Genomic DNA, 15649 nt, shown 5'->3' on the forward strand with positions numbered 1-15649 from the left:
TTCAGCTTGTCCCTGAATAACACGAGTTGCTCACGAATGCGATTTAGATAGTCGGGATTATTTTTATCAAAGCACCGTAGCCATTACGCACGTTTTGGTTTGTCGTATTTTTGCACATAACAAGTAGGCGTGTCACGATACTAGTGTTTCATTATTCGATAGGTACGATATTACCTACATTTTGTGCATAACAAGCAGCCATCATAGTCCGTTTGGCTCAAAAGCGGAACGATGAATTGCAATGTAACTCGAAAACTAATAAGCATATTCACATACTGAATGAAACGCTGGTCGTAATCGGACCATCATACCGACTCTGTGAGGGTTTCGCAGAATATTTTTGCTTAAAATAAAAAAGTTGTTTAGGAAACTATCATTGAAATATTGACACAGCCCATTATTTGTTACGAGGGAGGAGTGCAGAGAAAGGGACAGCCAGGTATGCGAGAAAGCATGGAGTCAGCACAGCAGAGGTTAATGAATAAATAACTTTCTCGACACTTGTGCACGTGCGTCTAGAACACCTGGCTGTGCCTTTCCCGGCACTCCTCCCTCGTAATAAACAGTGAACTGTGTCAATATTTTAATGATAGTTTGTTAAACAAGCTTTTTACTAAAATTCTGCAAAGACCTCACGGAGTTGGTATGGTGTTCTGTTTATGATCAGCATTTCACTGAGTATGTTATGTTTATTAGTTTTCGAGTTACATTGCAATTCATCGGTCCGCTTTTGAGCCAAACGGACTATACTTAAATCACGTGTGAGGGGAACGTAACACCCAGTGTTTAGTCTTGACACGCTTGATCCGTGTATTCGCCATGGCACAATTATAAGGAATATATTCCTCACACAAAACCGGAAAGTACTCAAGTGTTTCACCAGTTCCTTTTTCTTCGAGCCACTATGACTTCATAATATGCTGCTGATCACCCGTCTGTCAGGTCCACACTTGTATATTTACAGACCGACGGTACCACATAGCTTGAATATTGCCGAGTGGGGCGTTAAACAACAGACGACTTAATGCGTATGTTATAAATCCTTAAGGCAACCTTCAGCCTGCATTATGGAGGGACACTTGTGTTATTTCTTTACCACGTTCTACAAAGATCTGAGACGCAATGTACGTAGAGTCATCAAACAGCCTGGAGTCACAACACGTCTATTTCGTTACATTACTTTGAACTATGACAGTTTCACGACTGTGCTTGTGAAATGTGCAGCCTGGGTCAGGGCGTTGTGCATGTGTCACCGCAGCGAGACGGTGAATATACGCGGCCGTCGGTTGCCAATGGCAACGCGCATTTTGAAACGTAGAGTGCATAAAAGCGTTGCCATATGAGCAAAACCTGACATTAACGCTCTGTATATGAGAGCAAGTGGCATCATGGGTATTTTTACATGACATAATGTAAGTAAAAGAGTGTTTGAAGTCCCTGCATGAGTCACATTATTTTCACTTGGGTCCAAACCCTTTCTGCAATGCACAAAAACCCAAAATCATAAAAATATGTTGCATCGAAAATTCAAACGCAGTCCTTAAATTCTGATTTACGACACGAATAATTGATACCGATGCTCATCAAAAAGTAATTTAACTTGATAAGTAATTCTTGAATAAGCAGATTGGGATTCTCACCACCAACACCAATGTGGAAATTTTCTTTTCGCCAACAAAAACAGTTTTTGAAAACATCTGCTCCTGCACACACACACACGCATGCTCGCACGCACAACTGGATCCACCCATGACATCCCCGTGTCCCCTAGAAGTTGAAGGGATTGTATATTCGGCACATTGGGCATCTTATTGAGTAACACAATATGATTGAACGAATCATGACACAGTTGATCAAAACAGGACAACCACGCGGTAAACACATTGATCGGTACTAGCTAGCCAACAGTTATTGCCAGTACATCAGTATCGCACGTGCGCAGTTACGGTCAAATGCATTTCCGGTATTTTATCCCCACTGTGTTTGAAAACAATAAAGGACAGCGAAAGAAAACTCTTCATGGTAAATACAATGATCAAATATTACAGATAAAGTTATGAACCCTATAGAAAAATAACCTAGTCGGACGATAGTCCAGCATATAACTAGACGACTTCGCACTATACCAAGGTGTGCTCGACAACTCGATGTAGGCCTTGGCTGGAATACGAGTTTATTCATATGAACTAGTCGGACGAATGTCCCACGGCCTATATAGCAAGTTCAAGTTCACAAATCAGTGACACATCAGTTGTTTCATTCGCTAACAATCTACTGTGAACGAATCACTCACATAGTCACGCAAGTCACACAATCAGTTATTCGAGGTTTCTGTATGATATATGTATTAATATATGTATGTTACAGTTAGTTGTGAGAACATATCTATTTACACTGCCTTAAATCCCACAGCGTTATATACAAACACGATCGACAGTAGTGAACGGGCTGATACATTGGTAAATAGCTAATTAAGTATCATAATTAATTCTGTTTCATTAATTTAACGGACGGCAGAGTAATTTTGTATGTGCCGCTAAGATATGGCGGTAACGTTCGCTAGCCAGTAGAATACGCAGAAATATTATTTGTTTCACTGACTATGTCAAATATATCCAACGTGGACAATGTGCATTGATGATTTATCAGGCCATTGTTATTTATTAAGTGTTATAATAAACACTTCGGGGTTTTAAACCACAGAAACGAAGATTCAACTAAAAACATCAAAACTTTACACTCTCCTTGAATTACAATCCAAGGGAAATAACTCTAACGTTACGCGAGAAACAGAGCATTCGGTTGTGGTGCATTAAAAGTATTGAATATTATCCTTACTGAATTAGTGGAAGGATTGTATATATGGTTAGGTAAGAAGGTTAAAGTGTTCGCGATCCGTGAAGGGCCGGTTTAGAATAGGCCTTCAGTAACCCATGCTTGCCATAAAAGACGAATATGCTTGTCGTAAGAGGCGACTAACGGGACAGAGTTATCAGGCTCGTTGACACGCCATCGGTTCGCAGTTGGGTAGGTCCATGATCATGTTGCTTATCACTGGATTGTCTGGTCCAGACTCGATTATTTACAGACTGCTGCCATATAGCTGGAATATTGCTAAGTGCGGCGTAAAACTAAACTTACTAACTTAGGTGCTCGCTCGTTTCGCTAAAAAACCCGGGTTCGATTCCCTAAGGGTACAATGCCGATTTCTGGACTATTGCTAAAATAGACGTAAAATTAACTTTACTCACTCACCATACATGATATTCAAATGAATCTGTGGAATAGTATATTCTAATCTGTTATGATCCCTGGTTAAGTGCTTCGCTATTTACCTTAACAGGTAAACCGACGGCGTATTATGCAATATCACATCACAATAACTCTTAAAGTCAATGTATTTAAAGTTTATTTCTTTATTACTATATATTGTAAAACCCATGTCCATATTCACAATAGCAGAGGAAATCACAAACCATATATGACATCTAGTATCACTAGAAGACTTGTCCACTGTAAAAATAGCATCATCTCAGTTACTCCAGTAAACAAACCAAATTAATTGTAGCTTTGTTAGTACCACATGAGCTAGGCACAGGGCCTAGATTTTCGAAGCTCTCTTAGCGCTAAGATTGTCTTAAGTGCCATACATTAACATTAGCTTACGACTATCTTAGCGCTAAGAGAGTTTCGAAAATATAGGCCTGGATATTAAAGCACTTCTTTACATTCTTATGTTGATTGCAAGTCTTTCTTCAAGCTTTCTTATTCCAGTCATGAAGCTCAGTGCTTCATATACGTAAAGTACCTACCGTCAATAAAACCCTCATGAACGTTTGTTCACTTAAAAATATACATCGGAAAATGAAACCCATTACAAAAAACGTTTCTATTCTTTAGAATCAATACATCATCGACAGGGTTAGAAACTGTATCTTTGATGCTTGGTTTTACATTGAATAATATTAAGATGAAATTAAAAATCTTAAAAATTAAAAACAATTCCACAAACTGACGTAACGTCATTTGAAACATAAGAACATAACAGGACAGTCTTCACTCCTAAATCATGGCGTTAGCTTAATACATTATAATGTATTTCACCATGTACAAAATATAGCAAAGGAGTTCATCTAAATTTCGCTCAAAAAAAACTGTGAATGGAATTTGTGTGGCGATTTCTTGTTCATGATTTCTTTCAAGGAAGTGTGCTTAACATCACAATATAAAAATGGCCCTGAACATGGTTGAGTATTGTGATAAGATATCGTCATACCCTCAGCACGTAAATGACAAGATAAAAAACATGATTGTCTCAAAAAATGGAGACAAGTGTTATCGCACTCTGAAAGAGAGCAAGATCTAATGTAACAGAAACCGTTCACCATAACCTATAAAATAGTCACATAATTACGAGTAATATTTCCATCGGTATATTCCACTAACTGGAGAAAATAACGCGCCTCTCATCAGAACAACATGTACATCTTATGATAAGCAGTATTCACTGAAATTACTTTTAGCCACTGCTTCTAAAAAAATTGAGGAATTTCGAATATTTAAAGTTCGTTGCTGAAATTCTCAGAAACAACTGTTCATAAAGTACCCGGATGACGATGGCAAGAAACATATTGGACGTAAAGGATGTTGGTAAAAAGAAACACATTGAACGACCCGGATGTTGGCGAAAAGAAAAATGTTCTTCGGACCGAATGTTGGTGAGAAGTAAAATGTTCATGAATAATGATGAGAGAATCACCTTAACTACCCCCAGATACTATCACAGACTAGATGAAGTGTTTCTTCGCGATCTACACATATTCACAAAGCATCAGTTTACGGAAATGTGAAAAATATAACATGCGATTAAACTGAATTCATTTATTCTGTACATTCATACGTTGTGGAAGACTTCGATCATGTTGCTGAGTATGCAAGATTCACCTCTACTCTTGAAACATAAAGAGTTAATACACATTCGCTTACTTAATAGTGCTTATACAGTTCATGCGAATCAGTAACCTCGAAAGTGTCACTCTTGAAACAATGCTTACGTCGAAAGTGACTATAACCACGCTATGATTACACCAAGTGTCAAATCTGACGAGGTCAAGGTTACATCGGTTGTCGTTGTTCCTGTAAGCCTTTGACGTTAATTTATCTTTAATCCCAACATTTCATTCGTGTCTAACGCCTTTGAGATAACATGAGTAACTGTATATGTAACAAATAAATGGTTATAAATTACACAATCTATCATCTACCAGATCATTTCAATAACAACGTGAGAAAGTATGGAGCATTTATTACATGCACACAATATTTCAAATATTGATAAAAACGTACAAAATAATTTGTGATAGTATTGTTTTCTTAAGGCGGTTAAATATATAATATAAAGGCACTTATCAATATTGAAAAGGATCAATATTTGATACTACTTCCGCCGACGAAGCACTGTTGAAGGGAGGTAAGTAGTATCACTGCCAGAGGTAGGCTGAAAATGAACTATTATACATGTAATATCTATGCCATTGCGTAGTGCCATATCAGGCATACCATGTGTCATGTTCCTGAAGATGAGATGTAATAAATGGCAGTATCTATACTTCTTGAGTTAGAAACGTTAATCATGCTTAAACGCGTCCAGTTGCAATACCTCCATAGCATTACATCACTTTACCAGCCCTCCTGTGAAACAATATTCCCTTCAGTTGGATGTACCCTTCCGATACCCTACATTTTGATATTTGGAGGATATCTTTTTCCCACTGGCTGCTATTATCCATGTTCTTGATAATCCACTAATTTCTGTGACACCATAGAAAGGATCCACTGTTTTCAATATCAGGCCGTGTGATGTGGACTCGTATAGCAAAGGGAGAACTAGCACGTGTGAACAAGAACGTTTACTTCAAGATGCCATCCTCTTTGCCAAGATGCTGATCCTTGAAGCGGTTCCACAGATTATTGACCAGGTCCAGGGCGACTATGTGACCGGTGTTGTTTCGGACCGACCTGAGAAGAAACACTCCATCATCCCTGAGATAATGGCTGACGAACTTCTTAAACAATTTCTTCTCGTGGCTGTCATCCGCCACGTCGGCGAGACCAATGTATTTGGCAACGAACTGTTCACGTCGTCGTCGGAAGAAAATATCAAAGACCCACTTGCCGAAATTGACGATGGTGGCGCACATGAGGAATATCATCCAGAACCACGCGAAGGCGTACATCTTCTCCACAAACAGATTAATGGACAGAGCACACTGGACAGAGTAGCGTTGGATGTTCTGCTGTTGGCGGATATCAAAGTCACACATGGCTACTCGGGGAAAGTGCTCCCAGTCCTCCCAATGACCCTTACTGTTCAGGACGTTCATGATCTCGAATCCATAGCTCCAAAAGTTCCACCCTAGGAATCTTGTCATCAGAAAGAACTGCCCAATACAGTTGCAGACATTGAGGAACTTGCAGAATAGATACAAGCCAGTGAGAAACGTACCGTGACGCTTGCCCAACACGAAACACAGTATACCCGAGATCTTCTCACGCATGCGTATGAGGATATTGTACTTGTAGACCCTGTAGGTGACCAACCAACGGTCAATGAAGTGGCCAATATTGTCAATCTTACCAACACGATCTTTAGGAGGGGACATCATGGCTTCATCGGCCATTCTGACAATTTTCTGAACATTGATCCCTGAGTATGTCTTGACTTCTTTCCAGATGATATTGGGCACCTTGAAGAGGACGGCCTGGATAAGGAACATAACAGCCACCCAACGGTAAAAGCTGATGTCCCTTTCGAACCGATCCTCCACCTTGAAGGGTATGGGATCGTCCATAGGCACATAGTACATGTGTGAGATCCAGCAGTAACCCTCTGCGTAACTGTGGTGAGATCCGGCAAACTGGGCGGGGGTCCAACAGTGTATGGGGTCCCCCACGTACTGCTTAGCCCCTACCGCAACTCCTAGGGCGGCGAATAACGCCACCGAAACGATGTGGTGGAGCTGGTCGACGCCATCGTCATCCCAAGAACCTCGGGATACGGCGATCTTGTTGGCTACCTCCAGTAAAGTTCCTAACCTGAAATATACAATACATACTTTTATAGATGTATAAATTAGCACATATGATAGACTGTCCCACAGTTCCCGAACCACATTATTTCCCCTAAAGCCTAGCCCTCCTTGCTCTGCCAAGTCTATGTTTCCCCAGGTTCTGAATCTCTGGTCAGCCATGGGCTCCTTTTCAGTTTAAACAGGTTTGTTTGTTACACTCAAAATGATATGTACAGAGATCAAACATTATAGTCTACACATATGATGGCACATCATGATAATCGGGATGTATTTACCAGTATCTAAGCTACAAGCTGGAATCCCTTAATTAGCCAGGGGAGGTTACTCTTGGATGATCCAACAGATTGGGACTCGATGGACAGTCACTAAAGATATTCTCCCATACCAACTTCTGCGAAAACTACGAAACCAGTGTAAGCCACTCATTCTCGTTGATTGATTAATAATTCTTCACTCATTTTTGCTTTGAAGATCCCAGTTAATAAATGAGGGGTATAGGTTTACGCTGATTTTACCAATATTATAGTGCTCTCATTACGGGGAACACAACAAAGAGGCTTCGCATATTTGGGGAATAGAGCTCGGGCCTTCCACCTGACGAGCAACCGCTTTAATCAGTAGGCTACCGACCGCCCTTTGAATTTATTGTTGCAGTGTGTGATATTTAACCGTTGGAATATGTAGACATGAATTGGTCATATCAAGGCAATAACTTTCGCACTTACATGGTTGTAAAGTTTGTATATCACGTCCAAATGAGCTCAATAGGTGTTGGATCTCAACCTGCAAGAAAAATATAAATATGAGTTATGAAGCAATGGAATATAACATGTAACCTCTATAAATAGAGATATAGATAACGAACGAGGTCATCGGCACATATACCGTCAATAAGCGTTACCGCTATCATGATAGGGTGGTAATGCTTTTTTATAAAATATATAATCACACAGTGCAAGAGATACGTTTAACAATAGTGAACCCTACTTCGCTTAGTTTGGTTCACGATGGACAACTACTAGATTACACTATTAAATGTATTATATGTCTGTGACCACAGGTCGCATGACCCAAATTAAACGTTGATGGCTGCATTGATATCTTGACTTCGAAACAGTTATTAATTAATTCATCGAACATGTATATGGCGCGAGGCAGGTCAGCTATGTTTTGGGGCTGACAAGACTACAGCTTCATATCGTCACGTTGTACACACGGAATGTATGGCAGGTGCCCGTGATGATTGAGTACATTTGAGCGATGAATTATGACACACGCTGAGCCTCGGCTATCACTCTGGCTTACCTGGAAGAAACTATAGAGAAATATGAACGGGTTGTCTTATCAATACACTGTTGGAGGGTACAGTATTGTGCTAGCTACTCCATATATTTAACAATAAACGAGATCTAATTTACTTCCCTTTCTCATTTATAGCATAGACAAGTCAGTCCCCGGGTTCAATAGTCCGTACACCAGTCCACATCTCAGCTCTACCAGCTTACTCTCCCATCTGGGCTTTAAGAACCCTTTTCATACTCGTTCGTTCCCTAGCGGAGTGTATTCGACCCTCATACACAACTTTATTTCAGTAAATATGTGTTATTATAGATAACTATATGGGTTCAACAACACTTTGTCAATTAAGTAACACTCCGAGAGTTGGAAATGTTCACTAGATATAATATCATACCAATTTCTTGGAGCACGCACACGCACACGCACACGCACACGCACACGCACACGCACACACGCACACACACCGTTCATTCTTCTGTCGTTGATCCACATCCAGGTTCTTTCTAAAAACTCAGAGATCCGTTCTCAGGTAAAAATAGACCGCTCAGTCGTTCGACAAACACTGGACTGGTTGTACAATGCCGTCTTTGTGTGTGACAGGAGAGGGGCGGCAAACAGTGGAATGTGAAATACCATGCCTTTGTTGCTGCTGCCTACAGAATTGGTGCATTTTAAAAAATAATGAAACGTACCTACCTACCTACCTACCTACCTACATACATACCTACATACATACATACAAACTGCCGTTTAATTTTACCAATGCTTCTGTTTAACGACACATAGTGTTAGGCAAAAGTTGCTCGAGAACGTATGTGTCATACTGCTTTACAAGATCACAACTCAAATCTATTGCTTTTAATTTTCTTTAATTTGTTGCAGAGCATGCAAGAGGAGTAGCTCTATTTGCCTAAGCTTTCGTGTCCCGATATTTTCTGCTGACATCATGAAGCGCATGCGCAATGCGTCAGCCCCAGAACGTCACATGCCCAGCGGGAAATGAAGCCATAAAGTATATCACATATTAAATATGACATGATTTTCGAGAAGGTAGAAACTAATATCACTTTATACCAAAATGTCAGTCGGGCAGACATTGGAGAGAAATGACTGGCCAAGAAACGGCTTTACGGCTGATTGGGCACCTATCTGGAGCGAAATGATCCGGCGTTCTGAGTAATCACTCAACCTGTCACAGACTTCCTTCCTCGCATGCCTGACTGAGTCTAGGCCATGACGACACGCCGACGACGCCAGGACAGGTTCACCTATCTGAACTTGACGGGGTTTGTCAAGTTGTTCCGATGACTTGCCAGTTTGATTTCTGTGGGAGCCCATGTCATGCTGGCAGAGGACTTTAGCTACTACTGGTTAGCACAAGCATATGATGCTAACGAACCATGGGGCAAAATCTGATCGAAGCGGAGATTAGAACTGGCGAGGTACAGGCAGCTGCGAATGAATCCACCGAGCCTTCGTTCAGATTGGTTCTCGTGTTAACAGGGTGCTAAACGTCTGAATCATCACAGGACTTCATCCCACACAGAGGAGAAATGACATGTTGTAAGTGAAACACGATGTAAGCGACGTTAAACTGACCCAGTTCCTACAAAGGCGTTTCGTGAATCTGTAATATTCCCGTGAAGATCCAGGGTAGAATAGGTCTTCAACAACCCCTGCTTGCCACAAACGACGATTATGCTTGTCGTTAGAGGCGACTAACGGGATGGGGTGGACAGGCTCACTGACTTGCTTGACACTTTGTGTAGATCGGTCCTCATGCTGCTGATCACTGGGTTGTCTGGTCCAGGCTCGATTATTTACTGACCGCCACCATAATGCTGGAATATTTTTGAAAGCGGCGTAAGACTAAACTCACTCACTCATTACCCACAGAATGGATCAGTGTGCACTACAACCCAAGCCGCTTGTGGTGCGAGAGAAGGATAACAGCCATTAACATCTCACAGCACAGTGTACGCATTCACCGATGATAGAACAGAGACGATTTTGACGGAGATGAGACCACATGACTTACACGTGCTTCGCTCCCAAGAAACTTACAAGAGTCAAGCTACCATACATGGTCATACATTCAAGGACTCTCCGCGACCAACGTTGCAAAATTTAGTGACCAGGGCCTCCTTTCACAAAGCACTAAGGTGATCGTGAGTCACTGAGGCAGACATAGTGCAATGTTAAAGAATGGGGGTTAAGATTAACCTTAGTAACGCTTGCTTCGTGAAAGGAGACCCTGCGTCATCATGTCTGGGAATTGCGTCATTGGCGTCTCGGTACCTGACGTCACACTCCTCCCCTATGGTGAAACCCGGTAGCAACAGGTGCCCGCCAACCTACGCTTGTCGCACAGGATACCTGAGATAGTTCAGGCTCGGCATCTGAACAACGTGCTTGCTAACACAGTGGGTCGTATATTAAGGATGGCTAAGACATTACAATACCGTGTTATCTGGAGGTCAATATATAATGTTGTAAATCTATCGGTTGCCAACTTGTCTGTGCTTGTCAATACCCTAGGTTAGATCAGGTAGATAACACGGATAATAAGCCCACATTCTTTAGCCCCACGCCTGTGTGAGTCGCCATGGCTTGAGGCAGACAGACACGTAGAACAAATATAGCCGACAATGTGCAAAGCTCGTTGTGACCCACTTGGACTTGTATATCAAACTTTCTTTCCTGGAGTGCAGAAATATAGGTGGGGCGTTTCAATGTACTTTGATGAGAGGCAGAACTTCAAGCGGCACAGAGTGTTTTCTTACATAGCAAAGGGTTGTAAACATTGCTGGTTCATTTCTTCACTGGTTCTAAGACTGGTTCGTACTCATAATTTCACTCCGAAATGAAAATATATTAAAATGGTAAAACTGAAAATAAATAAAGTAAAAACACGTCAAAAGTTTCTTTTGTTTGTTTCGAAGCCGGATCATTGAGCAACCGAGAGTGAAGTTAAATAATAATAACTCACTCACGTCACTTGGTTCGTGTGGACATCAACACTGACCCTGAATGTCTGTTATACGAAAATACCTGATTCCTCAGGTCCCAGAGCTGGAGAGTGGACTAGTGCTGTAAAAAGGGAGGGGTATGTGCTGCTGGGGATGTGAGTGGCTGGTTGGTTGATGCCGGCTCAGCTACATGGTGGAAGTCTGCAAATAATCGAGTTTGAACCAGACAATGCGGTGATCAACAGCAAAAGCATCAATCTCCGCTGTTGGGATAGGATGCCATGTGTCATCGAAGTCAGCAAGTCTGACCACCCGATCCCGTTAGTCGCCTGTTACAAGCATGGGTTGCTGAAGACCAATTCTAACCCGGATCTTCACGGGTAGATAAGAATGGGGTGAAAATGGGGTATAAGAGCTGAAAGGGGCGAGAATGGAATGAGGGGGGTTGTTCAGTCACCAATACGTACTTGGGTCGGTAAAGGATAAGAACCATTTCGAATCTGGAGTGACTGAGTGAGTATACTTTTACGCCGCATTCTGTATTATGTCTGGACCAGACAATCCAGTGATCAACAGCGTGAACATCCACCTGCACAAGTGGGAATCAATGGCACGTGCCAACCGAGTCAGCAAGCCTGACCATCCAATCGCGTTAGCAGTCTCTTACGGCAAGGAAGAACGCCTGTTGAACAAAAGTATAGGAACCTGTATCGAAACGTCGCACTCGCCTTTCATAAGGTTTGTTCAATTAGGAAGTGATACAGTTATGTAAGAGTTTAGTTTTACGCCGCTTTTCAGGCTCCTTCCTCCTTCACACTTATTTCGAACTGACAGGAATCAAGGAGAATCAGCCAGAAAATGTTTTGTTTTGTTTTCCAAAATTCGAATTGCTTTCGGAAGATAATATGAAAATAAATAATTTTTCAGGCTGTTTATGAATGCGACTCCCAAATACTATCAATCGTTTCAGTGACAGGTCGACACGTTTTGTGCGATTGGGCGGAGTTCTGATGGCGCCTGGGGTCATTGATAGAGCTTTCAGGATGCTCCGACTTCATTCGAGGTGTATTCGAAGTACATTCGAGTTGTATTCTAGCTCCTGGCGAAATATTCCGATGCATCTGGAGCATATTCCACTTTGTCTTTACGCTTCCTCCTCGAATATATTCAGAATGTTTTTCCTCACGCTGCAGTCACTTTCGGTCAGTACATGTGATATCTCCCGAGGCCGATAAATGACAATAGGTGCACATCGTGAACGTAATCAGGCGTTGTAGACGATTCCTTAAAGCGCCTTGCGGGCAGAATCCGTACAAATATCCCCATGTTACACGTCAATATACAGTCAGCGGTCATTATAATGTATGAGGAGGATTTTGTGTCTTATCGTGCGCGACAACGTGACTTCATACTATCAACCACTAGTTGACTGATCCAGACCTGAGTACTTGAGCTAGATCATTGGGACCCGTCTGTGGCTATAAACAACATTCCATCTATCGGTCACTGGCTACAGTCGATGTTCCTGGAATGTCACCACAAGAACCAAAGTAGTCATTTTCCGCACTTTACTGGTTTAATACTTCTCATTGAGTGAATGGTGTCTCACCTTTATCCTCCAGCTCAAAGACGCTGTGAAACGAGTTTCCTCTCAACTCTGCGCTCCTCTACTCATTATCTGCTGTGCATCCTAGACACATGTACAACGAGACGCGCCACGGTCTGCTTGCTCGCACATGGATCAGATAGATTTCTTTTATAATGTGACCTAAACTGCCGTGATCTCAGTGTGTAATGGCCTCCGTGTACAATGACAAGTAGATGTAGGAAGTAGTCTATTCGTGAGCCCCAGCGCACGTGGTGCCACTGGATTGCTACATACATTCTAAGGCACATTACAACATACTCTCTTACAGTAAACACTTTAACGTACGAGGATTAACGCAGACCTGATCCATGGATATCTTATTAGTCTATTCACTACACAAAGGCAGATTCCAGGTAAGCAGGCTAAACAGAGCTCGTGAACGAAGTTAGGTTTGAGGTGCTGTGAACAACGGGTAGAGAACTCGCCCGGGGGGAGGGGGGAGACAATCGGGGATTTGAGGTGAAATGCATCTATCTCTCAATGATAATTCTTCTGTATTTGATTGTCTCTTCCTTCACCCACGAATGTCAGGTGTTGTTCTAAAAAGCGGAAATTACGTAACCCATTCAACAACACAATAATCCTATTGTGTGGGATTTGTACAGACGAGACCCATTCATACCAACAAGGCGAGGCGGTTCTACCTTGTGACATGTTCCGCACCTTTAATTTACCTGTCAGCAGACAGAGAAGGGGCCTCTAATTAACCTGGCCCAGCAGAAACCTGTTGCCGTGAAAGAAACGTGTTTGCTTGGTCAGAATGTCTTGCTGGGGTTGAATGAGAGCAGTACAGATGCGTGAAATGCGCCCTGACCTGTTTGTGGATGTTAAAAATGCGCTTCAGTGGGAAAATGCAATGACAACCAGGACGCGTGTAACGTAACTATTCAGTATTTCGAGTGAAAAATTTGACTAACAATATATAAATCAACAATCTAGAACCAAGGGAAACAATGATATCCGAGAAGACGACGATCCTTTGAAGAAACTGGAAAATATAAGTATCAAAATAGGAATCCTTCGGAATGTTTCTAACTCGCATCCCTACTGAATTCAGTTCATTTAATTTCATTTAATAGCTTCGGGAAATATTTTGATCAAGTGAGTGAGTTTAGTTTTACGCCGCGTTTAGAAATAATCTACCAATATCAATGAGAGGTCACCAGAAATGGGCTTCAGACATTGTAACCATGTGGAAAATCTTACCCTGGTCTCCAGCGTGACCACTGCCTACACTACCTCACTGGTCATAAAGAAATGAGGATCGCCCGTTTGGTCGCAATTTTCATCCATGAATTGTACATTTATTCTCTTAATTCCCCTTTTAATATACTATGGATTAAGACATGTCGGTGAATATACTCCTTAACGAGTGAGTGAGTATAGTTTATCAATTTTATTAAAAGACATAAAATACTGGCTTGACGAGGGTGATATCTAGAATACAAGGACAATATACTGGATTGTCGAGAATGAAGTCATCTAGAACGCAAGCACAATATACTCTGTTGTCGAGGATGATGTCATCCAGAGTGCAAGCATAATATACTGGGTTGCGGAGGATGATATCTTGAATGTAGGCATATACTGGATTGTCGAAGATAATGTCAATTTGTATCTAGACATACTGATGGATTGTCGATATCATTTAGGAAGCAGATGTAACATGTCGGATAATCAATGATATCAGTTGTAATGGAGATAATAATATACCGTATAATCCACAAAAAATGAGAGTCTCACAACATAGACAATCGTGATTTACGACGTGTTTGAATCCAATCACAAAACAATTCATACTCTGACTGTTTCAAGCAAACGCCATTCTGGCAGGATGAAAATATTCCCAAAACGTATCAATCAATGGAATAATAGTGTGACATTCTTTACTGATAAAACATTCCATTCACATGTTGCCAACACAGTTTGTTAACATGTTAGCTGTACCGACTCTCCGTCTGCAGTGCGTGCATCGCTTTCGGACATTGTCACAACATAGACCGACAGCAAGGCCCATATAAATAGTTCGAGGAATGACAATCATGCAGGTGTAGATGTCAACAAATCTCAGTCGGAGTTACTTAATATCTGCTCTTACCCCAAACAAATCATTATTAAACTACACCATCGTGTTGGCAAGTTGGCTATTCACATATGTGAGAATGAAGCCATGAGAATGTCGGCAAGTGGGTCATGCTACCATGATGAAGGGAGCCTTTCACCTGAGAAAACTTACCTCGTGGAGACAGGTAATCAAGCAGAAAGTTCACCTCACAAGGTTTCACGACATTCTGACGTTGTATAAAACACTTTTGTATATCTTTTCCAAGATGTAAGTCCAAGTCTGGATAACCGCTGTCGTTTAAAAAGTTGTTTCGGTTTGAAACTTATCTTGACATTTTGCCACTTTCATCTGTGTGATTGTCCCCTCGCGTTGGTGTACCTGACCCCCCGACCTCTGAACTCTTGTGACCATCGAAGAATGCGAGAACACGATTCTGATTGGCTGGGTAAGATGTTTGTGTTGGGAGGGTGTATCTAAATACGAACGGGTCGTTGTGTCAATACATAATAAACGTCAAATATATTATACATTTTCTGGATGTGACTTACACAATTTGTTGACTAAACTTATGAATTTT

At 41.5% G+C, this 15649-nt stretch overlaps 1 protein-coding gene across 1 annotated transcript; it reads right to left on the reverse strand.

Annotated features, from left to right (window-relative positions):
• Positions 1-3392: 3392 nt before the first annotated feature.
• LOC137298526 (innexin unc-9-like) lies at positions 3393-15491 on the reverse strand. The gene is made up of 3 exons (XM_067830820.1): positions 15244-15491; positions 7817-7874; positions 3393-7095 (listed from the first exon to the last, which is right to left on the reverse strand). Coding segments are annotated over exons 2-3 (1188 nt in total). The 5' UTR covers positions 7819-7874; positions 15244-15491; the 3' UTR covers positions 3393-5909.
• Positions 15492-15649: the final 158 nt, after the last annotated feature.

The sequence above is a fragment of the Haliotis asinina genome, chromosome 10 (assembly GCF_037392515.1).
Source record: "Haliotis asinina isolate JCU_RB_2024 chromosome 10, JCU_Hal_asi_v2, whole genome shotgun sequence".
NCBI lineage: Eukaryota > Metazoa > Mollusca > Gastropoda > Lepetellida > Haliotidae > Haliotis > Haliotis asinina.